Genomic DNA, 14,739 nt, shown 5'->3' with positions numbered 1-14,739 from the left:
CTTGAAGCAAGGATTATTATTTTAGCAACACAAATGTATTGATAATTCTAATGTGTCCTCTTTTCTATCAGCAAGAATTTGTTTTAAAAGTGGCCTAATTTAAACGTTCTTTTGTGTTATCTTTTTTCTTAAATTTATGTCAGTTCTTTTTTTACAGGTGTTTTGGTCTTCTCCTTAGTCCAGGAAAAGATGTACGAAATAGTGACATGCACTTATTAGATTTGGTAAGAATTTATTTTACTAGAAAGTTACATACTATTTCCTCAGTAAAGGTTGTTTCATTTTTTCTCGTCTGAATCTAATGTTAAAACACTAAAACACGTTTATGAAGGTGATCTTGTAAGCTATAAAACAATATACAAAGATAAGATAACTTCCTTTTTCCTGACTAGCTATTTACAGGTCTGACTTTGGATAAGCCTTGGTCTGTTAACTGTGTGGTGATTTTTTTTTTTTTTTTTGAAACAGAGTCTCGCTGTGTCGCCCAGGCTGGAGTGCAGTAGCCAGATCTCAGCTCACTGCAAGCTCCGCCACCCGGGTTTATACCATTCTCCTGCCTCAGCCTCCCGAGTAGCTGGGACTACAGGCGCCCGCCACCTCGCCCGGCTAGAGTTTTTTGTATTTTTTAGTAGAGACAGGGTTTCACCGTGTTAGCCAGGATGGTCTCGATCTCCTGACCTCGTGATCCACCCGTCTCGGTCTCCCAAAGTGCTGGGATTACAGGCTTGAGCCACCGCGCCCCGCCTATGATAAAATTCTTGTTTAAATATTTGAGTACGGTTGATGTGATAATCAAAAGAGAAAATTTATTGAAGAATTATTTATAGACTGTCATGTATCCTTACCAATAATAGTAGGAGTTATTAGTATTATTCCCATTATCTGAAAATCTTTATTTTCAGAACTAAAAATTATATGGTGATAATTCACTTGAAAGAAGAATCCAGCATCAGATTTAGGTTGTGGATTTTCTTAACATGTATACAATTTGATATGTTTCATAAGCATTTACATACAACTTCAGGACAGTTGCATAAATAATTGCCACATTTTTTACCATAAATGTAATCATTCACATACACTTATCTGATCCTCTTCCATATTCTTATATTTTTGCAGCTTCTGGTTTTAAAGGCAGCAAGATGGGGTTAACTGTTGTTCACTCACTTCGGCATTCAGGTTTATCTTTACTCTTTTTTTCTAGGAATCTATGGGCAAAAGTTCAGATGGAAAGTCCTATGTTATTACTGGGAGCTGGAATCCAAAATCCCCACATTTTCAAGTTGTAAATGAAGAAACTCCTAAAGGTGATACTATTTGTTGACATCATGAACAGAAATTTTAGTCTCAAGAAGATACGCAAAACTAAGGACCACTTTAACCAATATCCAGTGTTTACCTAATTCTGGTGAAACCAAAGAATTTGAATAGTTCTTCAGTTTATTATTAAATTTGATTTATAAGCAAAGTATCACTTTTTCCCACTTTTCCATCCGTTTTTTCATTTTTTCCTTCCCTTCTTTCTTTTTTTTCTTTCTATTTATACGCTTATTTACTTACAGACTTCTAGGTTTTATTTTTGTACAGAGGTAATCCATACAGTAAATGGTTAAAAATTTCAATAGGGAAAATGAGTCTACCACAGTCCCCACGGCTCCGTCCCAAAGGAATCACTGTTAGCAGTTTCTTGTGTAGCTTTTCAAATACTCTATGCATAAAGTATCTGGAAGATACTTCATATGCTCTTTGAATGACATTTAATAGCTGCATATTATCCCATTCTGAAAATGTAATTTGCTTAATAAATGCCTCTTATTGAGCATTTTCCCCCCTTCAATTTTTTGTTATTAATAGCACTATGAATAAATAGTTAAAGGATATAAGCAGACCATTCAAATACCATTGTTAACCAAGTTTAAAACTTGACAAGTCTCAGTGTTGATGAGGGTGCCATAAAGAAGTCATATGCCACTTGTGCAGAAAATACTGACAGTACAGAGGGGTTTTGTTTGTTTGTTTTTGTTTTTTTGAGACAGAGTCTCACTCTGTCACCCAGGCTGGAATGCTGTGGCGCAGTCTTGACTCACTGTGGCCTCTACTTTCCAGGTTTAAGTGATTTTCCTACCTCAGCCTCCCAAGTAGCTGGGACTGCAGGCATGTGCCACCACATCTGGCTAATTTTTGTATTTTTAGTAGAGACAATGTTTCACCGTGTTGGCCAAGCTGGTCTCATGGGCTCTGGTGATCTGCCTGCCTTGGTCTCCCGATGACAGTACAGTTTTAAAAGTTTTACGGTATATACTACTGTCAGTTACTTTAAAATAATTCTCAGTGTGGAAATTTTTTTTGAAACCAGTTATTTGTCTAATTATTTTACATGTTTAGTGGATACTTAAGGTATCTTGAAAGTTTATAATGAAACAGCTTTTATGGAATCTTATGAGCACATACATTTGTGTTTCTGATTTACCTCTTCAGCCTCTCTCTTTCTTTGTTTAGATAAAGTCCTGTTTATGACCACAGCTGTAGATTTGGTAATAACAGAAGTACAGGAGCCTGTTCGATTTCTCCTGGAGACAAAAGTCCGCGTTTGCTCACCTAATGAAAGATTATTCTGGCCCTTCAGCAAGCGTAGTACTACTGAAAATTTCTTTTTGAAACTAAAACAGGTACTGTACTTTTCTATTAATATAGAAGGGGGAATAAGAAGGGAGAAATCACTTCTGAGACTGATTTCTAAGCTCTCAGATCTTTAAACAGTCGTGTATTTTAAATATATTAAGAGGAAAAATTATATTTTTCATATTTTCCCACCTGTTTGTTATTTTCATTGCTCTTCGTTTCTTCCCAAAGATCCACATTTCCATTTGGTCTCATTTTCTTTCAACCCGAAGAACAGCATTTCTTTTAGTGTAGATCTGCTGAAGATGTATTCTCTTAAACTTCTCTAGGTGAAAATGTCTTTTTTTGGCTTTCATCCCAGTAGGATATTCTCACTGGATAGGATTCTGATTGACTTTTTTTTTCTTTAAAGATGTCATTCCTATTCTTCCGGCTTTCATTTTTATTGTTGTTGTTTGTTTGTTTGTTTGTTTTTGAGACAAAAGTCTTGCTCTGTTACCACCCAGGCTGGAGTGCAGTGCCGCAATCTTGGCTCACTGCAACCTCTGCCTCCTGGGTTCAAGTGATTTTCCTGCCTCAACCTCCAGAGTAGCTGGGACTACAAGTGGGTGCCAGCATGCCGGACTAATTTTTTTGTGTGTGTGTTTTTAGTAGAGATAGGGTTTCACCATGTTGGCCAGGTTGGTCTCAAACTCCTCACCTCAGGTGATCTGCCCACCTCAACCTTCCAAAGACCTGGGATTATAGATGTGAGCCACCTTGTGCAGCCAGCCCTTCCATTGTTTTTGATGAGAAGTCAGCGTTCATTTATGTTACTGTTCCTCTAGGTATAATGTGTCATTTTCTTCTTGCTGTTTTTAAGATTATTTATCTTTGGTTTTCAGATGTTTAACTGTGACATGATTAGGTATAGTTTTCTTTCGGTTTATCCTGCTTGGGATTTGTTGGGGTTCTTGCATTTTTAAATTTATGCTTTTTTAATTTTTTTTTTTTTTTTTTTATTAACTAGATTTGGGGGAAATCTGGCCCATTATTTCTTAAACTTTTTTTTCTGCCCATCTCTCTTCTCTTTGATTCTGGGATTGTAATTATCTATATTTAGAGCTTTTGATATCTCTGAGGCTCTATTTTTTCCCAGTCTTTTTTCTTTGTTTTCTTCAGATGGGATACTTTCTATTAATATGTCTTAAAGGTCGCTGATTTTTATCAACTTCTAATCTGTTAGTCATTCAATGAATTTTTAAAACATTTTCTGTATTTTTTGTTTTTAAAATGTCTATGTGGTTCTTTTGTTTATCTCTGTTTTCTCTTGATTTCCTATTTGTTCTTTTATACTGAGCAGATTTTCTTTTAAATCCTTAAGCATAATTAACAGTGCAGCCACTTTAGAATTTTGCCTGCTAATTTTCATGTATGATGATGCACATTTTTGTTTCTTTGTAATTTTGGATTACATGTTAAACATCTTAAGTGATACATTGTAGAGACTGTATTCTGTTACTTTCTTCTGAAGAGTCTTGATTTTTTTTTAAATCGTGCAGTTAACTTGATCAAAGTTAAACTTCATACTTTTGTCTTTCCTGTGGGTGGGTAGCAGCTAAAATCACTGTTCCATTCTTTTATTCTTTTTTGGCCCCCAGTTATTCTTTTTTTGTTTTGTTTTGTTTTGTTTTGTTTTTTTGAGACGGAGTCTCGCTCTTTCGCCCAGGCTGGAGTGCAGTGGCCAGATCTCAGCTCACTGCAAGTTCCGCCTCCCGGGTTTACACCATTCTCCTGCCTCAGCCTCCCGAGTAGCTGGGACTACAGGCGCCTGCCACCTCGCCCGGCTAATTTTTTGTATTTTTTAGTAGAGACGGGGTTTCACCGTGTGGATGGTCTCGATCTCCTGACCTCGTGATCCGCCCGTCTCAGCCTCCCAAAGTGCTGGGATTACAGGCTTGAGCCACCGCGCCCAGCCTGGCCCCCAGTTATTCTACCACCTACTGCTTCCATTTTTTACTTTCCTTTGTAGCAAAACTCCTTGGAAGATATCAAGGTCACCACTGATTTAAACTGCTAATCTGAGTCCTCATCGTGACCTGTCTGTAGCATTTGCTATAGATGGTTACTTTCTTTTCGTTAAAGCTCCTCTTTCTCTTAGTTTTCAGGACATCTTAAACTTAACATGTCCAAAAAGATTCTTATCTCATCTCCATCTAATCACTTCTCACCAGCTAGAGTACGGTAATCCTCATCTGAGTCATCATTTATAACAATAGCCTTTTTTTTTTCTTTTTTAAAATATTGATGGGGTTTTGCCATGTTGCCCAGCCTGGTCTTGACCTCCTGGGCTCAAGAAGTCTGCCTACCTCAGCCTCCCAAGGTGCTGGGATTACAATGCATGAGCCACCACACCTGGCCTAGCAGTAGCCTCTTTACCCATCACACTGTTTCTATCTTTGTCCCCTCATGATTTCTTTTCAACATAATAGTAGCTTAAGGTCAGATCTTACCACTTTACTGCATCAAACCCTCCAGCCTTGTTTCACTCAATAAAAGCCAAAGTTTTGCTCAGTAAAAGCCGAAGTGCTGGGATTACAGGCTTGAGCCACCGCACCTGACCTTATTTTTTATTTAGTAGAGATGGGGTTTCACTATGTTGTCCAGGCTGGTCTCGAACTCCTGACCTCGTGATCCGCCTGCCTCGGCCTCCCAAAGTGATGGGATTACAGGTGGGAGCCACCGTGCCTGGCCCTAGTTTTTATTTTTTTAGCCAGAACTTTTACATACTGATATGCCATGTAACATACTTTTATATTGTTTATTATCTGCTTTGCGTATTAGAGTCCTCCACTAAGGAGAGATTCTTAATCTGTCTTACTGATTTATGCCAAGTACCTGGAACGTAGTAATTCTCAATATATGTTGAATTGATTTTATTTACATGCAACTTCTGTTTTCTATAATATAAAATGAAAATGTTGTATGTGGGACTCACTTGAATATACTTTTCCATATTACATTTTTTTATTTTGATAGCAAGAATTTCGACTCTAGTGTACCCAAGTTAGCCCTATTGGGTATATTTAGAAAAAGGAAATAAGCAGAGCAGGCATAGACACTTCTTTCCAGTGTTGTCCTAAGAGACAGAAAGTAAGCCTGAGTTCCAGCACTGTTCTTCCAGCTCTTCATTGTAGCAGGAGTGGAGGATTATTAGCACGGGATCATCATCTAGAACTTGAATTTGAAGTCAGAGCACATGGATTTTTCTGCTAGCTTGTTAACTTTGAGCAAGTTCCCTCAACTCTCTGAGTCTCAGTTTACTAAATTGTAAATTGTCAGCATAGAAGAATCTTCTCATAATGTTATTGTGGCATTAAGTGAAAAACTGTACAACATGCTTAGAATAGTTCCCAATACATAGCAAGTTTTCCCTATACGTTTGGTGTTATTATTGAGAAGAATTATACAACCTCTGTGGGATACCAAATTAATAAAAAAGCGCTAAGTCTTGAAATCAGAACAGCATTGATGATTTAGATGGAGGGCGAGCCCCGGGAAAAGAATGCATCAGAAATTAAACCAGTTTACAAATATAACTTTGAAAATTTAGAGATTAAGAGAGAATGATCTTTAAAAGTTTCTAAATGGTCTGGAATCCCAGCCTTCGGGAGGCCAAGGATCCCAAAGGATCCCTTTGGGCGGATCGCCTGAGGTTGGGAGTTCGAGACCAGCCTGACCAACATGGAGAAATCCCGTCTCTACCAAAAATACAAAATTAGCCAGGCCTGGTGGCGCACGCCTGTAATCCCAGCTACTTGGGAGGCTGAGGCAGGAGAATTGCTTGAACCCAAGAGGTAGAGGTTGCAGTGAGCCGAGATCATGCCATCGCACTCCATCCAGCCTGGGCAACGAGCAAAACTCCATCAAAAAAAAAAAAAAAAGTTTCTAGATGGTAAATACAAATTAGTTGTATACGTATTTTTTATTATATATATATGTGTATATGTATATATTTTTTTACTTACTGAGAATAGTCGTATAATACTTTTTAGTAAAAAGTTTTATGTAAAAATAGCTCTGTTAGGCCGGGCGCGGTGGCTCAAGCCTGTAATCCCAGCACTTTGGGCGGCTGAGGCGGGCGGATCACGAGATCAGGAGATCGAGACCATCCTGGCTAACGTGGTGAAACCCCGTCTCTACTAAAAAATACAAAAAAAAAAAAAACGAGCCAGGCGAGGGGCGGGCGCCTGTAGTCCCAGCTACTCGGGAGGCTGAGGCAGGAGAATGGCGTAAACCTAGGAGGTGGAGCTTGCAGTGAGCTGAGATCCCCTGCACTCCACCTTGGGCGACAGAGCAAGACTCCGTCTCAAAAAAAAAAAAAAAAAAAAATAGCTTCTGTTTAATTAGCGTTCTTACTCTTTAATCTCATTTTAGTGAACATAAATAAGATTCCCCTGATCTTGCATTTCCTTTGACAACTAATGCTATACAACCTTGGAATCAAAGGCTGCATGGGTTTACAAGGTTTTGTGGTTGAGTGTAGAAGAATATATCTTTCTATGGAAACAAATTTATTTAGTTTTATTTTTTAAAATTTATTTTTTATTTTTAGCAACCATAATCAGAGCTGCATGATGTTATTCAAATAATAATATAACTTCTATTAATAACTTCTTAATTTTTTTTTTAGTTAGGCTAAAAAATGACTTGACAGGGTAAACTAGCCAAAAACATACCTGAGATGCAGCCTAAGAGACTGCTCTGGACTCTTTGTTAAGGCTATAAACTAAACTTAAGCCGTATTTTCACTATTTTCTTTGCAAAAAGCAGAAGTGTGTATGTGGAAGCTGGGGGAAGAGCAGGAAATTCCTGATGATGATCTTTTATTTTCTCCTTATTGGGATAAGTCTTTGTGTTTGTGTGGGGTTTAGGGGAGTGCTAGGGAGTGGGAAAGGAGAGGTAGAATGGGAAGAATTTGAACAACTTTTCGCTGTCTTAATAAACTATTTATTCCCTCTTTTACATTCATGGCATTAAAAGTAATTGAGGTTCAACTGTGACCATCACTGTCTTGACTACTTCACTTTTAAAATCTGATGTAGTTTTCACAGTGATTCAGTGAGGATAACTAGTATTTTCACTTTATAGACAAGGAAACTGAGATCCAAAGATATTTAGCAGTAGATTTTATGGAATGTTATATGAACAAAATATGTATCTAAGCCTTTTAAAAGTCTCAGCCAGGACACTCTCCAGAGAAACATGCTACTTTTGTCCTTTCATCTCTAAGAGTACTTTTAGGATTTACTGAAATTAAGCGTAATTTAAAATTTTAACCATTTTCAGTTCTCCTTAGACCGAAAAGGAAACAGTGATACGGAGCAAATTTTAAGAATATACAACATACAGCATTTCTGTTTTTTTGCTACCAGTGTAGGAAAACAATATGTAAATGTGTTTTAAGACATGTGTTTAAAATTTATTCTTTTCCTTTCACTAAAATTATCTGGTGACTCAGCAACTCCTTTTATCCTGGAAGCCTTCCCATCTGTGAGATTGTTATATTAAGATAGCATCATATTAGAGAAGAAACTAAAATTAGTAGAGACAAGAGGATTGCTTTTTTAGACTTAAATTTTCTTATATTACTTACTGAAAGAGCAAGAAAATGATCTAATGAATAGATTTTCCAGTAGTGACATAAGGCGAACAGAAGACCAATGAAACATTCTTAGAACTATAGAATAATGTAATTTTATTGCCAATTAAACTCTAGGGGTCTTAAGATCTTTCATAAAATTACTGTTTTATAAATGAAGAAGCTGATATCTGAAGGACTCAGTATGGCCAAGGTTGTACAGATAATTAGTATAACTGTAACTGGATACCCGGGCCTCTTATTTTAATTTGCTGAGAGTGTATGTGTGTGGCACACAACTATACCTCTCCAGATGAAAATACCAAATGCTTTCTACTCCATTGCTAAATTGAGAGGTGTGTGATATTAGGTTGTTCCAGTATTTCTGATGGGAAGGGTGATCACTTAATTAAGGTGGTGACCACTGGATCTCTCCTTTGTAAAACAGGGTTTTCTTGACATTTAGCAAGTAATCTTTGGGGTGACACTTTGGCAGCTTCCAAATATCCTGTTCCTCAACGAAGTCTTTTTTGTTTTTTTTCCTTCACTTTGTCGCCCAGCCTGGAGTGCAGTGTCAAAAGCACGGCTCGCTACAACCTTGACCTCCTGGGCTCAAGTGGTCCTCCTGCATCAACCTCCCAAGTAGCTGGCATCAAGGTGCACCACTATGGCTGGCTAATTTTTTAATTTTTTGGAGAGATGGAGTTTCACCATGTTGCCCAGGCTGGTCTCAAACTGGAGTTGAAATGATACTCCCACCTCAACCTCCCGAAGTGCTGACATATAGGCATGAGCCACTATGCCCAGTCAATAACTAATTAACTAATATTTTAGTATCCATTGGTGATACTTGCCTGAATCAGTTGAGTTCATTCACGTTTTCAATAATAATTTGATATTACAGGATTTTCTTCTTTTAAAATACATGCATATATTTTATTTACAGTAACAGTAAATAATTTATTTGCCTTATCTTCATCAAAATCTAAAAAAGTCAGCCAGGCATGATGGCTCATGCCTGTAATCGCAGCACTTTGGGAGGCTGAGGCAGGTGGATCACCTGAGGTCAGGAGTTCAAGACCAGCCTGACCAACATGGCGAAACCCCGTCTCTATTGAAAATACAAAATTAGCTGGTTGTGGTGGTGCACATCTGTAATCCCAGCTACTCAGGAGGCAGAGGCAGGAGAATCGCTTGAACCTGGGAGGCAGAAATTGCAGTGAGCCGGGATCGCGCCATTGCACTCCAGCCTGGGCAACAAGAGTGAAACTCCATCTCAAAAGAAAGAAAGAAAAAAACAAAACAAAACAAAAAAGTATTGCAGTTAAAATAGAATTATTGGATGAAATTTAAGATTTTATAGAACTTCTTTTGTCCTTTGAATGTGTTTCAGTAAGATTATAAAATGGTTCCTATTTAAAATCACTGGGAATAATTTTTTTATTGTATTTCTNGAGTGGGAAAGGAGAGGTAGAATGGGAAGAATTTGAACAACTTTTCGCTGTCTTAATAAACTATTTATTCCCTCTTTTACATTCATGGCATTAAAAAGTAATTGAGGTTCAACTGTGACCATCACTGTCTTGACTACTTCACTTTTTAAAATCTGATGTAGTTTTCACAGTGATTCAGTGAGGATAACTAGTATTTTCACTTTATAGACAAGGAAACTGAGATCCAAAGATATTTAGCAGTAGATTTTATGGAATGTTATATGAACAAAATATGTATCTAAGCCTTTTAAAAGTCTCAGCCAGGACACTCTCCAGAGAAACATGCTACTTTTGTCCTTTCATCTCTAAGAGTACTTTTAGGATTTACTGAAATTAAGCGTAATTTAAAATTTTAACCATTTTCAGTTCTCCTTAGACCGAAAAGGAAACAGTGATACGGAGCAAATTTTAAGAATATACAACATACAGCATTTCTGTTTTTTTGCTACCAGTGTAGGAAAACAATATGTAAATGTGTTTTAAGACATGTGTTTAAAAATTTATTCTTTTTCCTTTCACTAAAATTATCTGGTGACTCAGCAACTCCTTTTTATCCTGGAAGCCTTCCCATCTGTGAGATTGTTATATTAAGATAGCATCATATTAGAGAAGAAACTAAAAATTAGTAGAGACAAGAGGATTGCTTTTTTAGACTTAAATTTTCTTATATTACTTACTGAAAGAGCAAGAAAATGATCTAATGAATAGATTTTCCAGTAGTGACATAAGGCGAACAGAAGACCAATGAAACATTCTTAGAACTATAGAATAATGTAATTTTTATTGCCAATTAAACTCTAGGGGTCTTAAGATCTTTCATAAAATTACTGTTTTATAAATGAAGAAGCTGATATCTGAAGGACTCAGTATGGCCAAGGTTGTACAGATAATTAGTATAACTGTAACTGGATACCCGGGCCTCTTATTTTAATTTGCTGAGAGTGTATGTGTGTGGCACACAACTATACCTCTCCAGATGAAAATACCAAATGCTTTCTACTCCATTGCTAAATTGAGAGGTGTGTGATATTAGGTTGTTCCAGTATTTCTGATGGGAAGGGTGATCACTTAATTAAGGTGGTGACCACTGGATCTCTCCTTTGTAAAACAGGGTTTTTCTTGACATTTAGCAAGTAATCTTTGGGGGTGACACTTTGGCAGCTTCCAAATATCCTGTTCCTCAACGAAGTCTTTTTTGTTTTTTTTCCTTCACTTTGTCGCCCAGCCTGGAGTGCAGTGTCAAAAGCACGGCTCGCTACAACCTTGACCTCCTGGGCTCAAGTGGTCCTCCTGCATCAACCTCCCAAGTAGCTGGCATCAAGGTGCACCACTATGGCTGGCTAATTTTTTAATTTTTTGGAGAGATGGAGTTTCACCATGTTGCCCAGGCTGGTCTCAAACTGGAGTTGAAATGATACTCCCACCTCAACCTCCCGAAGTGCTGACATATAGGCATGAGCCACTATGCCCAGTCAATAACTAATTAACTAATATTTTTAGTATCCATTGGTGATACTTGCCTGAATCAGTTGAGTTCATTCACGTTTTCAATAATAATTTGATATTACAGGATTTTCTTCTTTTTAAAATACATGCATATATTTTATTTACAGTAACAGTAAATAATTTATTTGCCTTATCTTCATCAAAATCTAAAAAAGTCAGCCAGGCATGATGGCTCATGCCTGTAATCGCAGCACTTTGGGAGGCTGAGGCAGGTGGATCACCTGAGGTCAGGAGTTCAAGACCAGCCTGACCAACATGGCGAAACCCCGTCTCTATTGAAAATACAAAATTAGCTGGTTGTGGTGGTGCACATCTGTAATCCCAGCTACTCAGGAGGCAGAGGCAGGAGAATCGCTTGAACCTGGGAGGCAGAAATTGCAGTGAGCCGGGATCGCGCCATTGCACTCCAGCCTGGGCAACAAGAGTGAAACTCCATCTCAAAAAGAAAGAAAGAAAAAAACAAAACAAAACAAAAAAGTATTGCAGTTAAAAATAGAATTATTGGATGAAATTTAAGATTTTATAGAACTTCTTTTTGTCCTTTGAATGTGTTTCAGTAAGATTATAAAATGGTTCCTATTTAAAAATCACTGGGAATAATTTTTTTATTGTGTTTCTGTTACCATTTGACATATAATTAGGTTCATTTGTTTCCATTTATTTCAGTTTAGGGGCTTGGGATTTTTTTTTCTTTTTATTTTTTTGAATATGTAAAATACTTATAAATGTCATAATTATGTAGAAATGTATACTTGAATGAAATCTGCTTCCATTTATATCTCCTTACCCCCATACCCATAGATAACAATTATTATGGTTTATGGTTTATTATCCCGATTTTATTTTGTGAAGATAAAATTCTATATATTTTAACTTCCTTCTAAAATAAAATATACATTGCTTTTTAAACTTAATATATCCTGGGGATCATTCCACATCAGTACTTAGAGATTTCCTCATTTCCATTTTAATGGCTATTTAGTACTGTCTTACTTGGGTGAACTGTGGGCTTTTCAACCAGTCCGCTATTGATGGACACTTGGACTGGCTTGCGGTCGTTTGCTATTCCAGATAATGTTGCAGTGTGGAATGTTATGTATGTGTTATTTTGATTTTATGAAAGTGCATCTTAGAATAGACTCCTATTAGTGTAATCACTGACACATAAGGTGAATGTATATATGATATTGTTATTTGCCACATTCCCTTCTATAGAGGGTGTAACCATGGACAGGGTATGAGAATACCTGTCTCTCTACAGACTTGTCAAGTGTGTTGTCAAACTTAAGGATCTGATCAATGAGGCAGTGGTGTCTAAGAGTAGTTTTACTTCATCCTCTGCCTTTTTAATGTATAAAGGTGACTTTTCTGTGAATTTTCTATTCATATCTTTTGTTCATTTTTCACTTTTCTCTTTGATTTTGGTCTTTTTTGTCTTTATTTTCAGAACCTCTTTGTATATTCAAGAGATTAACCCTTTGAGATAATGATATTCCTCCCAGTTTGTCACTTTTAACTTACATCATGGTGATTCTTTTTGGGTTTGTCATGCAGTTTCTTTTTATGTACTTGAATTTATCAATATTTTCTTTTAAACCTTTCTGGATTTGGGATCATAGTTAGAAAGGCTTTCCTAATTCCCAAGTTACAAAAAGAATACACTCTTCTGTTACTCTCCTATTACTTATATGGTTTCATTTTACTACTTTTATATTTCTGATTCATTAGTATTTTATTCTGATGTACTCTGGTATATAGCATAAAGTGTGGATTTGAATTAATCTTTTTCCAAATGGCTATTCTCTTGTTCCAACACCATTCATTAAAAACTATTAACTTTTCTACCCAGTGATTTGAAATGCTACACTTATATATGAAATTTCCATGTGTGTTTGGACCTCTTTCTGGTATTTATATTCTGTTCCACTAGTCTTGCATTAGAATCACACAGTCATAATTATGTAGACTTTATTTTATTTATTTATTTATTTATTTATTTATTTATTTATTTAGAGATGGGGTCTCACTCTGTCACCCAGACTGGAGTGCAGTGGCATGATCTCGGCTCACTGCAGCCTCCACCTCCCAGGTTCAAGCAATTCCCCCACCTCAGCCTCCCGAGTAGCTGGGATTATAGGGGTGCACCACCATGCCTGGCTGATTGTTTGTATTTTTAATAGAAATGGGGTTTTACCATGTTGGTTAGTCTGGTCTTGAACTCCTGACCTCAGGTGATCCACCCATCTCAGCCTCCTAAAGTACTGGGATTACAGGTGTGAGCCACCACACCTGGCAATGTGTAGACCTTATAATATGTTTTAATATCTGGTAGGTACACCTTCCCTCCTCAAATACTCCTTTTTGTGGGTTTTCCTGGATTTTCTTACTTGTTCATTTTTCATATAAACTTTATGTTCAACTTGTCTGGCTCTGGAAAAAAAACTACTGGTGTTTTTCATTTGTTTGTGGGTTTTTTTTTTTTTTTTTTTTTTTGAGACAGAGTCTCGCTGTAGAGTGCAGTGGCACAATCCTGGCTCACTGCAACCTCCTCCTCCCAGGTTCAAGCGATTCTCTTGTCTCAGCCTCCAGAGTAGCTGGGATTACAGGCATGTGCTGCCAGGCCCAGCTAATTTTTTGTATTTTTAGTACAGACGGGCTTTCGCCATGTTTAAACTCCTGGCCTCAAGTAATCCACTTGCCTAGGCCTCCCAAAGTGCTGGGATTACAGGTGTGAGCGACTGAGCCTGGCTTTTTTTTTTTTTTCGCCGAGACTGAGTCTTGCTCTACTACACAGGCTGGAGTACAGTGGAACAAACTCAGCTCACTGCAGCCTCTGCCTCCCGGGCTCAAGTGATCCTCCTGTGTCCGCCTCCTGAATACCTGGGACTATAGGTGCGTGCCACCACACCTGGCTAAGTTTTTGTGTGTGTATGTATATATATTTTGGAAGAGATGGGCTTTTGCCTTTGTTGTCCAGGCTGATCTCAAACACCTGGGCTCAAGTGATCTGCCCACCTCAGCCTCCCAAAATGCCCAGCCTCCCAAAGTATTGGGATTACAGGGATGAGCCATCACGTCTGGCCACTACTGATGTTTTTATTGGGGAAAATTGATATCTTTATGATGTTGAGTCATATCCAGGAACATGGGATGTCTTTCCATTTATTCAAATCTACCCTTTTTTTGGTCTCATATGAGTGCTTTTAATTATTTTATATGTTTATAACATATATTTCATAAATAGATAATTTAAAAACTTATTTAAATTTTATATATAATTTAAAACGTATGTTTAAATTATATGTATAATTTAATATTTAAAAGTTTTGTATTTAACATATATAATTCAAAAAGCTTTTTACTATAGAAAATTCAAACGTATGCAGAAATTATAAAATAGTATAATGAATCCCCATGTACTATTACCCAGCTTCAACAGTTTAATATTTTTCATTGTTAGAGTTCTTGACTTACAAGTTTGGTGCAGTAAGCCGAGTA

At 37.1% G+C, this 14,739-nt stretch overlaps 1 protein-coding gene across 5 annotated transcripts in view; it reads left to right on the top strand.

The window, feature by feature from the left end:
• RABGAP1 (RAB GTPase activating protein 1) overlaps window positions 1–14,739 on the top strand; it is a 173,558-nt gene that overhangs the window by 58,299 nt on the left and 100,520 nt on the right. For all 5 annotated transcript variants that reach the window (XM_017874797.1, XM_017874799.1, XM_017874798.1 and 2 more), the window contains 3 exons: window positions 158–224; window positions 1,205–1,307; window positions 2,500–2,669. In XM_017874797.1, coding sequence (XP_017730286.1) covers window positions 158–224; window positions 1,205–1,307; window positions 2,500–2,669 — 340 coding nt within the window. The remainder of the gene's footprint in view (window positions 1–157; window positions 225–1,204; window positions 1,308–2,499; window positions 2,670–14,739) is intronic.

The sequence above is a fragment of the Rhinopithecus bieti genome, unplaced genomic scaffold, assembly GCF_001698545.2.
Source record: "Rhinopithecus bieti isolate Rb0 unplaced genomic scaffold, ASM169854v2 scaffold_7967, whole genome shotgun sequence".
Classification (NCBI taxonomy): domain Eukaryota; kingdom Metazoa; phylum Chordata; class Mammalia; order Primates; family Cercopithecidae; genus Rhinopithecus; species Rhinopithecus bieti.
The sequence above is the reverse complement of the archived record's forward strand: the minus strand, read 5'-3'. Positions and strand labels throughout refer to the sequence as shown.